This window comes from Neoarius graeffei, chromosome 12 (assembly GCF_027579695.1).
Source record: "Neoarius graeffei isolate fNeoGra1 chromosome 12, fNeoGra1.pri, whole genome shotgun sequence".
Taxonomy (NCBI): Eukaryota; Metazoa; Chordata; class Actinopteri; order Siluriformes; family Ariidae; genus Neoarius; species Neoarius graeffei.
This window is the reverse complement of record NC_083580.1, coordinates 61695166-61712723: the sequence shown is the minus strand read 5'-3', so window position 1 is coordinate 61712723 and position 17558 is coordinate 61695166. Positions and strand designations below refer to the sequence as shown.

The 17558-nt window shown below is 41.7% G+C and overlaps 1 protein-coding gene across 1 annotated transcript in view; it reads left to right on the top strand.

Moving 5' to 3' along the window:
* The window catches only part of igsf9bb (immunoglobulin superfamily, member 9Bb), a 296709-nt gene that overhangs the window by 233339 nt on the left and 45812 nt on the right, over positions 1-17558 (top strand). The window contains exons 13-14 of the mRNA XM_060936153.1: positions 10301-10476; positions 11939-12165. Of these exons, the coding sequence (XP_060792136.1) occupies positions 10301-10476; positions 11939-12165 (403 nt within the window). The remainder of the gene's footprint in view (positions 1-10300; positions 10477-11938; positions 12166-17558) is intronic.

The window sequence follows — 17558 nt, the reverse complement described above, 5'->3', positions numbered from 1 at the left end:
AATATAAAATAAATGGCTCCATGTAAACAAGTATGATACTTTAGTTGACTGAGCTCATTATGAGAATTTTATATTATCAGTGCAATCATTCGAGTCAGTTTGAGTCAAAGTTTTACAGAACTTGGACAAAAATAAACTACTGGGTCATTTCAGGCAGTCCTTTTGCCAGCCATGATTTCTGTCAGCAGGATTACCATTCACGGATGGTACATAACCGTAACGCCGTGTCGAAGATAATGGCCTGACACGACCCCCAGTAGTGTCGTTCTGCATACAAATCACCATATTAGGAAGAGAAGACTGTTATAGGATGGTGTGCCATTAGTCTTGCCTTTAAACACTTCATTTCAGTGAAAAGTAATACCACCTTTCGGTTATTTTAGAGGCTTCAGAGTAGTCCTGTGCCATATGCCTAGCCAGAAGGAATGGCATTTAAGTGAACTCGACCACTGCTGAGGGTTTTAAGGTTCTCTAGTAGAAATTTGAAATCCAACATGAAGAGGCTTATAAGCCAAATAATTTCTATACAAACATGAACAAATTTGTTGGTACCCTTCCACAAAAAAAAAAAGAACCCACAACTGTTTCTGAAATAACTTGAAACTGACAAAAGTTAATGGCATCCATGATTGTTTATTCCATGTTTAACACAAATCAGACTTTTGATGTTTGATTCAACTGAATATTTTACATAACAAAACAAACGAAAATGGCATGGACAAAATGATGGTACCCTTAACTTAATATTTTGTTGCACACCCATCCATTATCTGTAGCCACTTATCCTGTACAGGGTCACAGGCAAGCTGGAGCCTATCCCAGCTGACTACGGGCAAGAGGTGGGGTACACCCTGGACAAGTCACCAGGTCATCGCAAGGCTGACACATAGAGACAAACAACCATTCACACCTACGGTCAATTTAGAGCCATCAATTAGCCTAACCTGCATGTCTTTGGACTGTGGGGGAAACCGGAGCAGACACGGGGAGAACATGCAAACTCCACACAGAAAGGCTTCGTCAGCCACTGGGCTTGAGCCCAGAACCTTCTTGCTGTGAGGCGACAGTGCTAACCTCTACACCACCGTGCCGCCCTTGTTGCACATCCTTTAGGAGTAATTACTGCTAACAAGCGATCTCTGTAGCTCTCAGTGAGACTTCTGCATCTGCCAACAGGTAGCTTGGCCCAAGTTTCCTGAGCAAACTGCATTCTTTCTTCTCCACACTACATGTTTCAGCTCTTTCCAGAGATGTTCGATAGGATTTAGATCAGGTCTCATAGAAGGCCACTTCAGAATAGTCCAATGTTTTGTTCTTCACCATTCTTGGGTGCTTTTAGCTGTGTGCTTTGGGTCTCGATCCTGCTGGATGACCTGTGACTGAGACAGAGCTTTCTGACACTGGGTAGTACATTTCGCTCCAGAATGCCTCGATAGTCTTGAGATTTCATTGTGCCCTGCACAGATAAAAGGCACACCGTGCGAGATGCAGCAAAGCAGCCCCAAATCATAATCAAGCCTCCTCCGTGTTTCACAGTAGGTATGGTGTTCTTTTCTTCGAAAGCTTCATGTTTTTTCTTCTGTGGATATAGAGCTGATGTGACTTGCCAAGAAGCTTGAGTTTTGTCACATCTGTCCAAAGAACATGCACCCAGAAGCATTGTGGCTCATCAGTATGCATTTTAATAAATTCCAGTTTGGCTTTTTTTTTTAAGTTTTTTTCTGTCAACAATGGAATCCTTCCATTGAGCCCACTGTCGCTCAAAAAGTGACAGATGGGGTAATCAGACATTGATGTACCTTGACCTTGGAGTTCAACTTTTATCTCTTTGGAAGTTGTCCTTGGCTCTTTGTCTACAACCCCGATTCCAAAAAAGTTGGGACAAAGTACAAATTGTAAATAAAAACGGAATGCAATGATGTGGAAGTTCCAAAATTCCATATTTTATTCAGAATAGAACATAGATGACATATCAAATGTTTAAACTGAGAAAATGTATCATTTAAAGAGAAAAATTAGGTGATTTTAAATTTCATGACAACAACACATCTCAAAAAAGTTGGGACAAGGCCATGTTTACCACTGTGAGACATCCCCTTTTCTCTTTACAACAGTCTGTAAACGTCTGGGGACTGAGGAGACAAGTTGCCCAAGTTTAGGGATAGGAATGTTAACCCATTCTTGTCTAATGTAGGATTCTAGTTGCTCAACTGTCTTAGGTCTTTTTTGACGTATCTTCCGTTTTATGATGCACCAAATGTTTTCTATGGGTGAAAGATCTGGACTGCAGGCTGGCCAGTTCAGTACCCGGACCCTTCTTCTACGCAGCCATGATGCTGTAATTGATGCAGCATGTGGTTTGGCATTGTCATGTTGGAAAATGCAAGGTCTTCCCTGAAAGAGACGTCGTCTGGATGGGAGCATATGTTGCTCTAGAACATGGATATACCTTTCAGCATTGATGGTGTCTTTCCAGATGTGTAAGCTGCCCATGCCACACGCACTAATGCAACCCCATACCATCAGAGATGCAGGCTTCTGAACTGAGCGCTGATAACAACTCGGGTCGTCCTTCTCCTCTTTAGTCCGAATGACACAGCATCCCTGATTTCCATAAAGAACTTCACATTTTAATTCGTCTGACCACAGAACAGTTTTCCACTTTACCACAGTCCATTTTAAATGAGCCTTGGCCCAGAGAAGACGTCTGCGCTTCTGGATCATGTTTAGATACGGCTTCTTCTTTGAACTATAGAGTTTTAGCTGGCAACGGCGGATGGCACGGTGAATTGTGTTCACAGATAATGTTCTCTGGAAATATTCCTGAGCCCATTTTGTGATTTCCAATACAGAAGCATGCCTGTATGTGATGCAGTGCCGTCTAAGGGCCTGAAGATCACGGGCACCCAGTATGGTTTTCCGGCCTTGACCCTTACGCACAGAGATTCTTCCAGATTCTCTGAATCTTTTGATGATATTATGCACTGTAGATGATGATATGTTCAAACTCTTTGCAATTTTACACTGTCGAACTCCTTTCTGATATTGCTCCACTATTTGTCGGCGCAGAATTAGGGGGATTGGTGATCCTCTTCCCATCTTTACTTCTGAGAGCCGCTGCCACTCCAAGATGCTCTTTTTGTACCCGGTCATGTTAATGACCTATTGCCAATTGACCTAATGAGTTGCAATTTGGTCCTCCAGCGGTTCCTTTTTTGTACCTTTAACTTTTCCAGCCTCTTATTGCCCCTGTCCCAACTTTTTTGAGATGTGTTGCTGTCATGAAATTTCAAATGAGCCAATATTTGGCATGAAATTTCAAAATGTCTCACTTTGGACATTTGATATGTTGTCTATGTTCTATTGTGAATAAAATATCAGTTTGAGATTTGTAAATTATTGCATTCCGTTTTTATTTACAATTTGTACTTTGTCCCAATTTTTTTGGAATTGGGGTTGTACCATTGGTACCATCCTTCTGTTCAATCTATGGTCGATTTTCCTCTTGCAGTCACATCCAGGAAGGTTGGCTACAGTCCCATGGAACAAAAACTTTTTAATAATATTTGCAACTGTAGTCACAGGAACATCAACCTGGTTGGAGATGATCTTACAGCCTTTGCCTTGAACATGCTTGTCTATAATTTTCTTTCTGATCTCCTCAAACAACTCCCTCCTTTGCTTTCTCTGGTCCATGTTCAATATGGTGCACACAACAATATCAAACAGAGTGACGACTCTTCACCATTTAAATAGACTGAATGACTGATTACAAGCTTGAAGACACTGTGATACTAATTAAGGTTAAACGATTAGTTTGAAATATCACTATCATCCATCCATCCATCCATCCATCCATCCATCATCTGTAGCCGCTTATCCTGTCCTACAGGGTCGTAGGCAAGCTGGAGCCTATCCCAGCTGACTATGGGCGAGAGGCGGGGTACACCCTGGACAAGTTGCCAGGTCATCACAGGGCTGACACATAGACACAGACAACCATTCACACTCACATTCACACCTACGGTCAATTTAGAGCCACCAGTTAACCTAACCTGCATGTCTTTGGACTGTGGGGAAAACCGGAGCACCCGGAGGAAACCCACGCAGACAGCATGCAAACTCCACACAGAAAGGCCCTCGTCGCCGCTGAGCTCGAACCCAGGACCTTCTTGCTGTGAGGCGACAGTGCTAACCACTACACCACCATGCTGCCCTTGAAATATCACTATAATCCAATTATTTATAATCTTTTCTAGGGTACGAACAAATCTGTCCAGGCTATTTTAGAATATCTTTGTAAAATAAACAATAAATTTTTACTTTTCATACTTTTTCTTTTTTGCTTTACTCAATGACAAACCAAAGGCATGCAAGTATACATGAGAAAATTGCTTTTAATTTCATTACTTTTCAGGAGGAATAAAGCACTTTCACTGAGCTGTAAGAGTACCAACAAATTTGTCCACGTCTGTGTGTATATGTGCACAATGTTTTCTCGAGAAACATGACATTTTAGACAAAAGTCCTTCGTCAAGTAGCACTCACATAATGTGTATCTAATCAGAAGCATTTATTCACATACAGTATATGGCCAACCTGTTCGTGGACACTTGAACATCATGCCCATATGTGGTTCTTCCCTCAACTGTTGCTATAAAGTTGGAAGCACACAATTGTATGGAATGTCTTCCTGTGCTGCAGATTTACAATTTCCCTTCACGGGAACTAAGCAGCCCAAACATGTTTCAGCATGACAATGCCCCCGTGCACAAAGCAAGCTCCATGAAAACATGGTTTGCCAAGGTTGTCGCAGAAGAACTTGATTAGCCTGCACTGAGCCATGACTTCTCATGATTAATTGGAACTAATGCTCTTATGGCTGAATGAGCACAAATCTCCACAGCCACGTTCCACAATCAAGTGGAATGCTTCCCAGAAGAATGGAGGTTATTACAACATGAAAAGTGACGAAATATGGAATGAGATGTTCAAAAAGATGGGTGATGGTCAGGTGTCCAAAAAAAATGTGGCCATATAGCATAGCTCATGTCTGAATGACCCAGACAAGGATACTCCATCCAGTATTAGTATTATCACAGATAATTTAGAGCTATGCATGAGTTTGACATATTAATGTGCAGACGTCTCTCACAATCCAGTGAAGCCTACAAGTTGTGCTACAGTAAGTGAAGCTGCACCTTCCAGTATGTAAGTATAGCAACAATGAATGCCTCTTTCAACAGTAAACATGGGAAAATAAGCAAGCAACATGGTACCTGTATTATATGCATTGTGTTCACACAATAGACCATGTGTTAGAAGAGATTATTAGATGCTTGAATGATTCTTTGCCCCGAGAATGACCAGATCCATCTAGCCAAGCTGTTGCCTGGGCTTAATTAACTAGCAGCACGCTTCGTGGCTGACCTGCCTCCATTTTTCCTTGCTCTCTATCCTGTGCCCGCTGCCTGCGCTTGCCCTCGGCTCTGCTTCTGCCCTGCTACAGTCACCAGCGATATTCAGCACGAATATCAGCATTCTATAGCTCCGTGTCCTTTCTTTCCTATAGAATGGAATCTTGCTTCACAGTGCACTTGCAAATTTGTTTTTGTGGGTCCAAGCAGATACACTACCTAAAAGAATATCATGAATGAAGCTTAAATTAATGTTGTAAGGATCAGACCATGGGAACTGAACTAATGTCATGATACTGTAAGTCAGTAATATTTTATCTTGTTTCTAATTTAGTCATTTAATAATCCGTTCCTAACTAGAGCGGCGGCTACAATTATCGACACCTTAACGATCTTTTGGCCGTTGCAAAAGTAGAAAAGACTTTCAATACTTAAATTTTGCATGAATAATTACTCAAACTTCAACTGGAAAAAAGTGAGTTGATTCCCGATTACTTAGCCTATCAGATCACCTGACACCGTTCAACAAGTATTGACACCTTTGTCCACAGTTATCGACACCGTTCCACAATTATCGATACCCAGATGATTATTTATTAAAAAAAAAAAAATCGGTATGTGGTATTAAGTTAACAAAACATAGTTTTTATTTAAAATTTGTTTTACATAGACTTATATTTAGTACAAAATATCTTTTATATAAATATATCGATGTCGGTGCTTCCGTAAATGAGGAAGTAATTCTCTGATGTTTGTAAACATATGAACTTATAAGGTTTAACCTGCGTCAGAAAATCTTTTTGTTCCACTTTCTAAGTGTTTTCGTAGATCACATTTCGTTAATTATTCGTTGTTGTTTGTATTAATTAATAGTTTTGTACAGTAGTTTACCAATAAATGTCAACAGGCGATTGACACTATAACCACATGAAAATCCAGCTCAAAGGTCGCATGTCATTCCTCAAACCAAAATATAAAATGTCTACTGATATTGTAATATATGGGAGATTTTTACAACAAACTGCAAAAAATACTTTCTGAATGGAAGAGAAAAATCTGAAAATTTCAAGCATGTAATTTTTTATATGCTAGGAATTTAATTCTGGTCTAATTCTATTTATTGCAATCGGATTCTATAAACATTCCATTCTGTTATGAATCAGAAAAAAATTATTATAAATCACAGCACTTTTATTTTTTTAAAGTACTTCATCCACTTCAACAATGTTACACAAAGATCGAGCCATAACAATTAGAAATGTCACTTAATTCCACGGGCCGTCGATAATGGTGGACACCGGTGAACGTGATCACTATTATCGACACCTCACGTGACTTCTCAAACGTGCGTTTTGATACAAAATGGCGACTGTCAAATGAAAGAGTAGGAAATAAAATAGGTTTCGACAAGGAGATCATGAAATATCGGTGAATTTGATCAGTAAAAACATGTCCATGATCTTTCCACCATGCTTACCTGTGATGATAACGTCCGGTTTTTCCTCAAATTCCTGATCATGTTGAAAAAAATTCCATCTCCGGTAACGAGCTGTGTCATCAGATGACAAGATCAAAGGGTGACGGGGGTCTTCCAGTTGATTAATTAACCAATAATAACTGTGTTAAATGAAATTCACCTTTGTAAAAGTGTTTTTTATTGGTAAATCCGAAAAGGTGTCGATAATTATGGACCGTCGATAATTGTAGCCGCCACTCTAGCTAGGAGAGATTGTACAGTATAAAAACACATACCCATAAATACATACACACACACACATACTATAAAGGCACTCTCGCTTCCTTGAGCAACTGTTTGTGTGGCTTCGTGCCATTACATCCCCATGCCACAAGTTAAAAGAACAGAAAATACCAGAGTGTTCATCCTTCTAACTGCGAGCTGCGTTCTGTTCACCTTTCCGCCTCATTCTGGCTCCAGCATATCCTGGCCTGATCTGTAAGTAGCAGGTGCCCTACTGAGTGTAGGCCATTGCCAAGAACTGACTAAAGGTGTTGATTGGACGGGAGATGCTCAAGTGACTCATACTTTAAAGGTTCTGTATGAATAGACTTCCTCTCTAACCTTTAAAGGTGCCCTCAGTGGCTCTCCACAGCAGGCCATGCCAGGCCTATTGATGTAGGCACTTGGCATGCTACTGTCACTTCTGGTATGTTGGAAAAGCATTGATAGCTGACCACTGTGGTGGTGTGAGTAACTAGTACACGGATATGACTCACTCCAAAATGGGAAAAAGGACGACTGGATATTGGATAATATGCTCTTTTTGTGAAGGATAATTATAAAGGAAAAGAATGGTATAGAACGAAAGCACATTATGAGTAATGTACTGTAGGGTTTAAGATTTCATATTCAGGTTATATTCAAGAGTGGCCAGTTGATTCATTAGCTATTGATTCATGATTCAGTTCAGTTCATGAGCTCGCACACTGGGCAAGTGCGTGCCCAGTCCCATGTTTTTGGATGCCCAGTAATCTACTTGTAAGTGAATAGGCTAAAAAATGGTAGCTAAAGTAATGTAATAACATGACAATAGAGTATGCTCGCTAGGTATGTGTGTTAATACAGATGGAAATGAACAAAGGGAAATTAATGACTATATGAATTCCCAGTAAGAGGACATAAACATTTTATGTAGCACATCATAGCTACAATCTTAACAAAAAGTCATTGGCGGATATTGTCCTCCTCCAAATTTGGTGGAAGTTATGTTTTCGCCTCCGTTTGTTTGCTTGTTTGTTTGTCTGTTCCCAACGTCACTCAAAAAGTAGCAAATGGACTTTTATGAAATTTTGAGGAAAGGTGGGCTATGGGCCAAGGAACAGTTGATCCAATTTGATGCAAATCCAGATATGTATGTGGATCCAGGATTATTTTTTAAACTTTTCCCAATGTAACTCAAAGAGTAGTGAATGGATTGTTATGAAATTTGGTGTGCTTTAGTATTATCCTAGGTTCAGGCTTGTAGTACTTGAGTCCGACTCGTACCCTAATTTTAAGGACTCGTGACTTGACTTGGACTTGAGCACTGATGAGTCGGACTCGGACTTGTGCATTAACTGCATTCGGACTCATAAATTGGAGACGAGGACTCGGATTTTTTCTTTATTTTTTGTAACGTCATAATAATTTGGCATAAGATATTGATATCTACATTAATTTTTATACTAATTTCGTGCAAGAGAATGCACATTCACCTGTTCATACGTCATGTTCAGGAACAAACTAACGTTAATGGCGCTCAAATGCCTGGAGAGAAGCCCCTAGGATTGTCCGCTTTGCTTATACAGACTTCTCGTGCAGTGGGAAAAAAATGCACTGCTACAGTACGTGTTCCATATGTAGAAGAACTATCGAGGAGACGACGGGGGCAACCTCGAACTTCAATTGTCATTTGGTAAGACTCTACCCAGAGAAGGAAGTGACACGCTGTGTTCATTGCCCTGTTGATAGCGGGGCTTGCTGAGCTAGCTAGCTAGTGTTAACCCTCTCTCATGTTATTTGCCCTGTTGATAGTGGGCGGGGCTTGCTGAGCGATGAACAAGCTTTTTATCTGTAGCCTGTTAACTAAAATGGGGCAGTCGAGCAGAAACGTTAGTCCAACACAGTAGCAGAGACGGTTTCACATAAAGGCAGCAACAACCACCGTCAAATGGTGCGGTTGGAGTCTTGTTCTCAGACTTGAACATTGGGGACTCGAGACTGGACTCAGACTCGAGGTTAAGTGACTCGACTACAACACTGCCTAGGTTCAAGTGATTTGACTTTGATGTTGATAATATGTGGCTTGGCAGAGGAATGCACTCTACTGAGTGCCCTTCTCGTTCAGCTATGTGCCGCAAAGGTTCTTGTAGTGCAAGTCAAAATACTATCCAAGTTTAGCTCGCTTCTTTCTTTCTCACAGTATGCTTAATGTCAAGGTGGCATACTGTGTGTGTTGTGCTAGCGAGCGAGTTATATGACTGTTTTCTCATGGTTTCAACATACCAGAAATGATGTCTTCACGCCTGGCAGATCCCACCGAGTGAAAATTTTCTACTTTCAGCCAGATAGCTCTTCAGCCATTGTGTGTAGTGCAGCGGGCAGTGGGATTTATTAGTGCATACTCAGGTTACAGCATTGTACACTGACACATTGTGCAAAAAATGGTAGGTGTACCGAACAAAGTGTTTATTCAGTAGACTTTCACGTTCATGAGGTAGTGACAGAAACATATGAGATAGCATCAGCAGAACAGTAATGCCGCTCACTCACTCTCCCCCTCCTCACTCTCCTGGATGAATGATTGTGGATCGGCGAGTGAAATAAGACTCCGATCCATGCATGCGGCAGACAGTATATCAGAGCCGAGAATGCTGACAGTAAGCGCGCAGTAAGCACACTTTGATTCATGTCCGTTGCTGGGCCCTCGGCCCCATCATACACACATTCACAGTTCTCCGGGCATGTCCGTCACCTGGATTAATGACTGTGTTTACTTGCTATCAGTAACAACGCTTATGCTTCCACAACTGATTCTTATTTACACGAATGCATTTGTTCTGATTATGGTTTTAACACACAAAACACGTCCTGTTCTAGCTCATCCCAAGGACAGTCCTAATAGAAAGCGTGAGGCTGTATGTACGGCATGTGCAATATGAAGACGTATTGTGAAAAGCATTGGCAGATGCATGCCGTTGTTGCTCTGTTAGAAGTTTGGCAAATTCCTTTGCACTTACCCTAAGCTAAATAGGCCCTGTCTAGCTGCAGGCAACGCTTTCATCAATATGCTGAGTGACATGGCAATCGTTATCTGAGGATGTGTGTGTGTGTGGATTCAAAGCTGAACTCGTTTTTTTCCCTGCACATATGGCTCCCCCTGCAGGGTTAAGAGAGAGCAGCTAGGCTCGCATGACTGGCTCTCCACGCCCGTGCCAAGCGGACAGCACTGGCTGCTGGTGCAGGGCCTGGAGTCTGAGACGGCCTACCAGTTCAGCGTCCTGGCGCAAAACAAGCTGGGCACGGGCCCCTTCAGCGAGGTCGTCACTGTGAACACTCTAGGTGGGCTGTCTAATAGCAAATAAACTAGTGATGCAGTGGTAGTCAAGTTACTTGAATGCATTAAAGATGATTTGATTCCTCGTTATTTAAAATGAACAGTTTGGTGTTTGCATGAAATGAATTTTTTATCGTGTTATATATTACGTTACTGCCGCAGACGAGCAGTAGTGTTGCGTTTATATTAAATAATACAGTTTGTCGTTTTCTTCCGCAAAGAAAAGCGACGAGGAAATATTTTGCTGTCGTCTTTAATTTTTCACTCGTGTTTTATTCATTTATCCTCAGTAGCACTTTCTTGTCACTTATATTTAGTGACATTTTACATTTCTAATGCTATCTTCAAGTTAGGTCGACTCCCAAATTACTTCACATTCGCTATATAATATACAGTACACTCATGACATAGGGTCAAAGATAGAACCTACTTAGTGCACTATACACTACCGTTCAAAAGTTTGGGGTTGGGGGTGTCATGGCTCAGGTGGATAAGACACCATACCATAAATCTGGGGACCTGGGTTCAATTCCGACCCAAGGTCATTTCCCTCCCACTCATTTCCTGTTTCTACACTGTCCTATCCAATAAAGGTGAAAAAAGCCCCCCAAAAAAGTTTGGGGTCACCCAGACAATTTTGTGTTTTCCATGAAAAGTCACACTTTTATTTCCCACCATAAGTTGTAAAATGAATAGAAAATATAGTCGAGACATTTTTCTGGCCATTTTGAGCATTTAATCGACCCCACAAATGTGATGCTCCAGAAACTCAATCTGCTCAAAGGAAGGTCAGTTTTATAGCTTCTCTAAAGAGCTCAACTGTTTTCAGCTGTGCTAACATGATTGTACAAGGGTTTTCTAATCATCCATTAGCCTTCTGAGGCAATGAGCAAACACATTGTACCATTAGAACACTGGAGTGAGAGTTGCTGGAAATGGGCCTCTATACACCTATGGAGATATTGCACCAAAAACCAGCTAGAATAGTCATTTACCACATTAGCAATGTATAGAGTGGATTTCTGATTAGTTTAAAGTGATCTTCACTGAAAAGAACAGTGCTTTTCTTTCAAAAAAAAGGACATTTCAAAGTGACCCCAAACTTTTGAACGGTAGTGTATGTCTGAATGGAAATGTATGTATGATTCTGCCACAGAAAGAAGAATGACTTCCTGGAATTTAAAGTTGAATTATGTAACAGAGTTTGTGCTATTAAAGCATTGAGACACTTGACTGCATTTAGCCGACAAATGTGCTGTCTCGTACGGGAAAAAAAATCCTTTAAAGTAGACAAACATCAGCGTCATGCATAAGCTGTATGCCTGAATTGAATTTTGTGTCATGCTAAAGAAAATCAGCCTGCAAAATTCACTACTATGTTAGACCATCTTTACTATAGACCTGCTTGAAATATATCTCACATGTTGATTAAGGGTTTGAACACACGCCATGTTTTTGTTGACACAGTATTTCCTATAAGTACCCCCGAACCTCTGGTGCTGCTTACCCCACCACGGTGCCTCACAGCCAACCGGACACAACAAGGAGTCCTGCTAACGTGGATCCCTCCAGCCAATCACACGTCGCCGATCGATCATTACATCATGGAGTTCCGCCTCGGCGAGAGGTGGGACGTCCTGGATGATGCAATCCCTGCAGGAGAGACGGAGCTGTTGGCCAGAGATCTGATTCAGGTACACCCGTGACAGAACATCCAACAATGCAGGATCCTATAAAGGGGAATTTGCATACCATTTCTCAGACATGTCCAGGGAAAGTGCAGAATCATCCGTTTTTTGTTGGGGTTTTTTTTTAAGTTGCTGTGTCACGCAGCATATTTACATAGTGCTTACTTGGTATATATTCATCACTACGGAGATCCGTAAAGGCTTCCTGTCACTCCGAAGGATCTGTGATGGAGTTTTAAGGGAGTGGTTTGGTGGGAAATTAGAATTACCAAAAATATCAACATATAAGGGTCTTCAGAACACTTTCTTACCATCTTCCTGCTTGCACCTCTCTTCCCCATATTAAAACACAATAAAAACCTTATAATAATATCCAGCTTGTTTTTTCCACTTAAACTAATGACTCATCTCATTATCTCTAGCCGCTTTATCCTGTTCTACAGGGTCGCAGGCAAGCTGGAGCCTATCCCAGCTGACTACGGGCGAAAGGCGGGGTACACCCTGGACAAGTCGCCAGGTCATCACAGGGCTGACACATAGACACAGACAACCATTCACACTCACATTCACACCTACGGTCAATTTAGAGTCACCAGTTAACCTAACCTGCATGTCTTTGGACTGTGGGGGAAACCGGAGCACCCGGAGGAAACACACACGGACAGAACATGCAAACTCCGCACAGAAAGGCCCTCGCCGGCCATGGGGCTCGAACCCGGACCTTCTTGCTGTGAGGCGACAGCGCTAACCACTACACCACCATGCTGCCCCGGTATTTTTATATCGTTTACATATGTTTAATTATTTAATGGTTATTATGGATATGTCTTATTATTATTATTATTATTACTACTACTACTACTACTACTGATGAACAGTGGCTCAGTGGTTTGATCCTGAGCTCAGGTTCCTGTTTGTGCAGAGGTTCATACATTTTCCCCATGGTTTCCTCCGGCTGTCTCTGGTTTCCTCTCACCTCAGTAGGTGAAACACGTCGACAGGTGAACTGGCTACTCCAAATTGCCCCTAGGTGTGAATAAGCACACGTGAATGTTATGATGGAACAGTGTCTCATCTAATGTGTATTTCTGCCTCATGCCCTGCCCAGTCACGAGTTAAAAATGTGAATTTAATTGCATTTAATCTAAACCTGAAAGGAACCTTAAATTTAGCAGTGTATTTAAATTACCTTTAAGACCAGCTCTTAAATTTAGTAGTAAATTTAAGTACCTTTTAAGGCCTAGTCTCACAATACCGATAACTAGAACTAGAACAATAAATATAACTATCACTCCAACTATAAATAAATGGGTCCCCTGCAGTTTATTTGGTTGGTGGTTACACCAGACCAATAACGATACCGATAGCCCAGGCCTGGGTTTATCGGCATCAGTGAGATTGCTTCTGGAGAGATTTTTCCAGGACTGGACCTGATCTGATAAAACATCTGGCCAATCAGGTAATTGTGATGTTGTCTGACGTGGACATTACCATTAAACATTACCACAGAAGCCATATCATTCAGGGTGGCATTGTGGTGTAGTGGTTAGCACTGTTGCCTCACAGGAAGAAGGGTCTGGGTTCGAGGCCAATGGGGGCCTTTTTGTGTGGAGTTTGCATGTTCTCTCCGTATCTGTGTGTGCGTGCTCCGGTTTCCCCCACAGTCCAAAGACATGCAGGTTAGGTTAACTAGTGACTCTAAATTGACCGTAGGTGTGAATGTGAGTGTGAATGGTTGTCTGTGTCTATGTGTCAGCCCTGTGATGATCTGGCGACTTGTCCAGGGTGTACCCCGCCTCTCGCCTATAGCCAGCCGGGATAGGCTCCAGCTTGCCTGAGACCCTGTACAGGATAAGCAGTTACAGATAATGGATGGATGGATGAATGGACCATATCGATCAGATTCTTACTGCTACCGGTAAAATGTTATTTGCCAACACACACCTGTTATTTTGATACTGTATAGTGGACACTTGTGCATTGGAATTATCTTATTTTTTGTCTGATGACAATATTAAATATTTACCTGAGCAATAAAGCTAATCTTTCCTGGGCGCTGATTGGTCTTCTGTATGTGGTGGTTTGTTTTGTCAAATCTCCTTCCACTAAGTGGACAATTTGCATACACTGCACCTCAGACATTCAGAAGTATTGGAAAAACTTGTCTTCATGGGAAGACAATTCCCGAACAAGACGGTGGGATTCTCCCAGTTTCTCGCTGTGCTGCAGGATTTCATGCACCCAGATTCTCCTTTTCTTCTTTCGGCTTTGCCTTCTGTGTAAAATGAGCATCAAAAGCGGCTCTTCCTCACTGTCACTGTCAGCCATTGTGTGCTGCTGAGTGCACTGGGTGTGCACACAAACAGCATACAACTGCTCCATTTTCCCACAAAAACCAACAACCACGTGTATTTATTTCCCTAAGTGGCGGCACCAGCCGATATTATAGTCGGGATTATAGTTGTGGTGTGACTGTTCCATACTGGAACTAAATTCAGGCATAAGTATAGTTATAGATGTAGTTATAGGTATAGTTATACAGGACTTGAAATTCACGGTGGTCCGGTCGCCCGAGGCGACTTAATTTGTCATTTGGCAGGTAATTCTTGTCACTAGCCAGCCCGGCTGGCTAGTCGAAAATAAAAAATATATATGAAGCGAAGATTCAGACACACCGTCAACTAAAGCCGCCACGTATTAAGCGTGTGCCGTGTCTGTGTTAATCGATGTGTTTATCGGCAGGACGGAAACTACCGAAGAATTCCGAATCATATCGTGTATGAGTCAGGCTGTCGGTTTTTTCACTACTGCGCATGCATATAACGCATCTCGTTGAATATTGCGGTAATCACGTGTAGTATTGGACCAGGTGGGTGGAGCACAGAAGCACGGCAGGCCAGAACTGAGTTCTCAATGAACTACACTGGGGAACAATTTGAAAAAAAATTTCTGTTGAGTTAGATTTTTATGCTGATTAAAACTAAAATTGGCATGCTGATTCCAAAATTGCAGTCAGTTTTTTTTCTAGCACGTCAAGTTTTTTCTCCACAGCTTACCCTCCAGATAAGCAAAATTCCACTGATTAGCTGTAGTGAGATAGTCTGGCGAACGCGACTTCAAAGCTCTGCAAGCATTTGGTCTGGCAAAGATATTAAGCCCAACCGTTTCCCAAAGGCGTGGTTGACCCGCCTCCCTGAAATGCCTCAGTTTGCTACTGGTCGAAGCCAGAAAAGGCTGTGACGAAGCTTAAACCAATCACATCACTCTTTCCTCTGACGTATGTGACGCGACGGAAACTGCTTGAGTAACAGGAAGAAGATAAATACCTCCAGGGCTGCTCTTTGCTCCGTTTTCAATGAGAACTTCCCGTTGAATGCTTTCAATACAGCATCTACCGCTGTGTCAAAGGCTTGCTGCTGCTCCATGTTCGTAATGTTTCTAGTGAATGAAGCGCTTCCGGCATAGATTCTGTAAACAATCTATGGCTTCCGGTCGCAGTTCTACTACGTCGCTGCCTTGAACACGCCTCTACCCAGGGCCGTTGGAGATGCTCAAAGTTGATTGGCTCCCAATTTTTCGGGAGCTTGGAAGAGCTGGAGATAGCTTGCCTTGCCAGACTAAGCTCGCAACAGGCCCTCGTGTTGCGTCACACTTAGGATGGGCGGGCCCAGGCTAGTAGTGAGACTATTTGAAGGTTATGGAAGAACGTTATCAGGGTAGATGGGATGTACATATGATGGCTGACTATTGTTGGAGCATCAAACGCGATAGTCCTCAAGTTGAACACTCTAGAAAGAGCTATAAACGTACATTTTTACCTTAACTACTTGCACACAATTATAATTACAGTAGCCATATCCTTTGTAAAAACATAAGTGTTAAATAAACATTGCAGTCATGCCTGTTTCTTTCATATTTCATTGTATGTCAATATTTGTACATTTTTATAAAACAAGCACATATCTGTTAAGTACAGTATTTTTCATATTTTTTAAGAAAACGGGGATCCTATAGTTCAAAAACTTGACGTGATAGAGAAAAAATGAGATCAGTTTTGGATTCCGCACCCAAAAATTAGTTAAAAACAGCTGTCAGATTTAACTCAACAAAAATTGTGTTCCCCAGTGCTATTTATTGCTAGCTTTTCAGCCTTTTATCACTTCCCAGCTGCACGCGCACACACACGTGTTCTGGTTGGGGAGAGAGAGCTCCCTTTCTCTGCTCTCCTCTCCTTTTAAAGGGCGCGGTCACTGGGGAAGCTACGCAAACACAGGTTAATCCCCATCAGGTGCAATGATTCCACCACTTACCTTCCCTGACTCCGCCCTCCATTCGCAGACCGACGCTTGGCCACGCCCCCGCTGCCACATCACGTTATCAAATTCAATAGATGTGGCCACATTATCGCGCATTTAAACATGTGTTTTTGTTGTTGTTTACATCTACATCTGCCAAAGCTAGGTTGCGATGTGGAATTTTCTGAAAGGTGTACAGAAACCGCCAGAGACGGAGACAAAGCGACCTCGGTCTGAAGAGGAGAAACGGCAAAGTGCTTATAAGCAAACGTGGGAGCAGGGTAGGCCTTGGCTGCGATACGATTTTTATGGAATAATTAATTTTTTTCAAGTTGATTCCTAGTCAATATGAAGCTCCTAATGCTTTCTGTCTCATAAATGGTTAAATACAGAAAGCATGTTGGACATATTTTGGGTGCTATAGTCATGATAGTAAGTATATTTGCTTTCAATACTCGTACACCAAGTTGCCAAGTTTTCCAATATATTATTATTTGTTGATTATTATATTATGGTGCTCTGTGTTGTTCTCATTTATGTATTTCACAACAGTATCAAAATACTCGGGTCTTGAAATAAATGCACATTAGTCATGAACAATGGTAACTACTCTCTTTTGCGTTATTTTTGACAGAAGTAAAATTCATACATGAACAAATTTTGGCTAGTTGATTTTCTATTTGGCAAGTTACTTTGGACGGTAACTAGTCCGGCTGGCTGGTGAAAAAAAAAAAGAATTACGGGCCCTGGTTATAGGTATCGGTGTTGTGGAACCGGGCCCTTACTGAACTTTGTTTGAATTAATTAAATGGACTAATAACTTTAAGACCCTTTATTGGCATTCTTAAAAGTAATAGTAACTTTAAAGGAACAGTCCACCGTACTTCCATAATGAAATATGCTCTTATCTGAATTGAGACGAGCTGCTCCGTACCTCTCCGAGCTTTGCGCGACCTCCCAGTCAGTCAGACGCAGTCAGACGCGCTGTCACTCCTGTTAGCAATGTAGCTAGGCTCAGCATGGCCAATGGTATTTTTTGGGGCTGTAGTTAGATGCGACCAAACTCTTCCGCGTTTTTCCTGTTTACATAGGTTTATATGACCA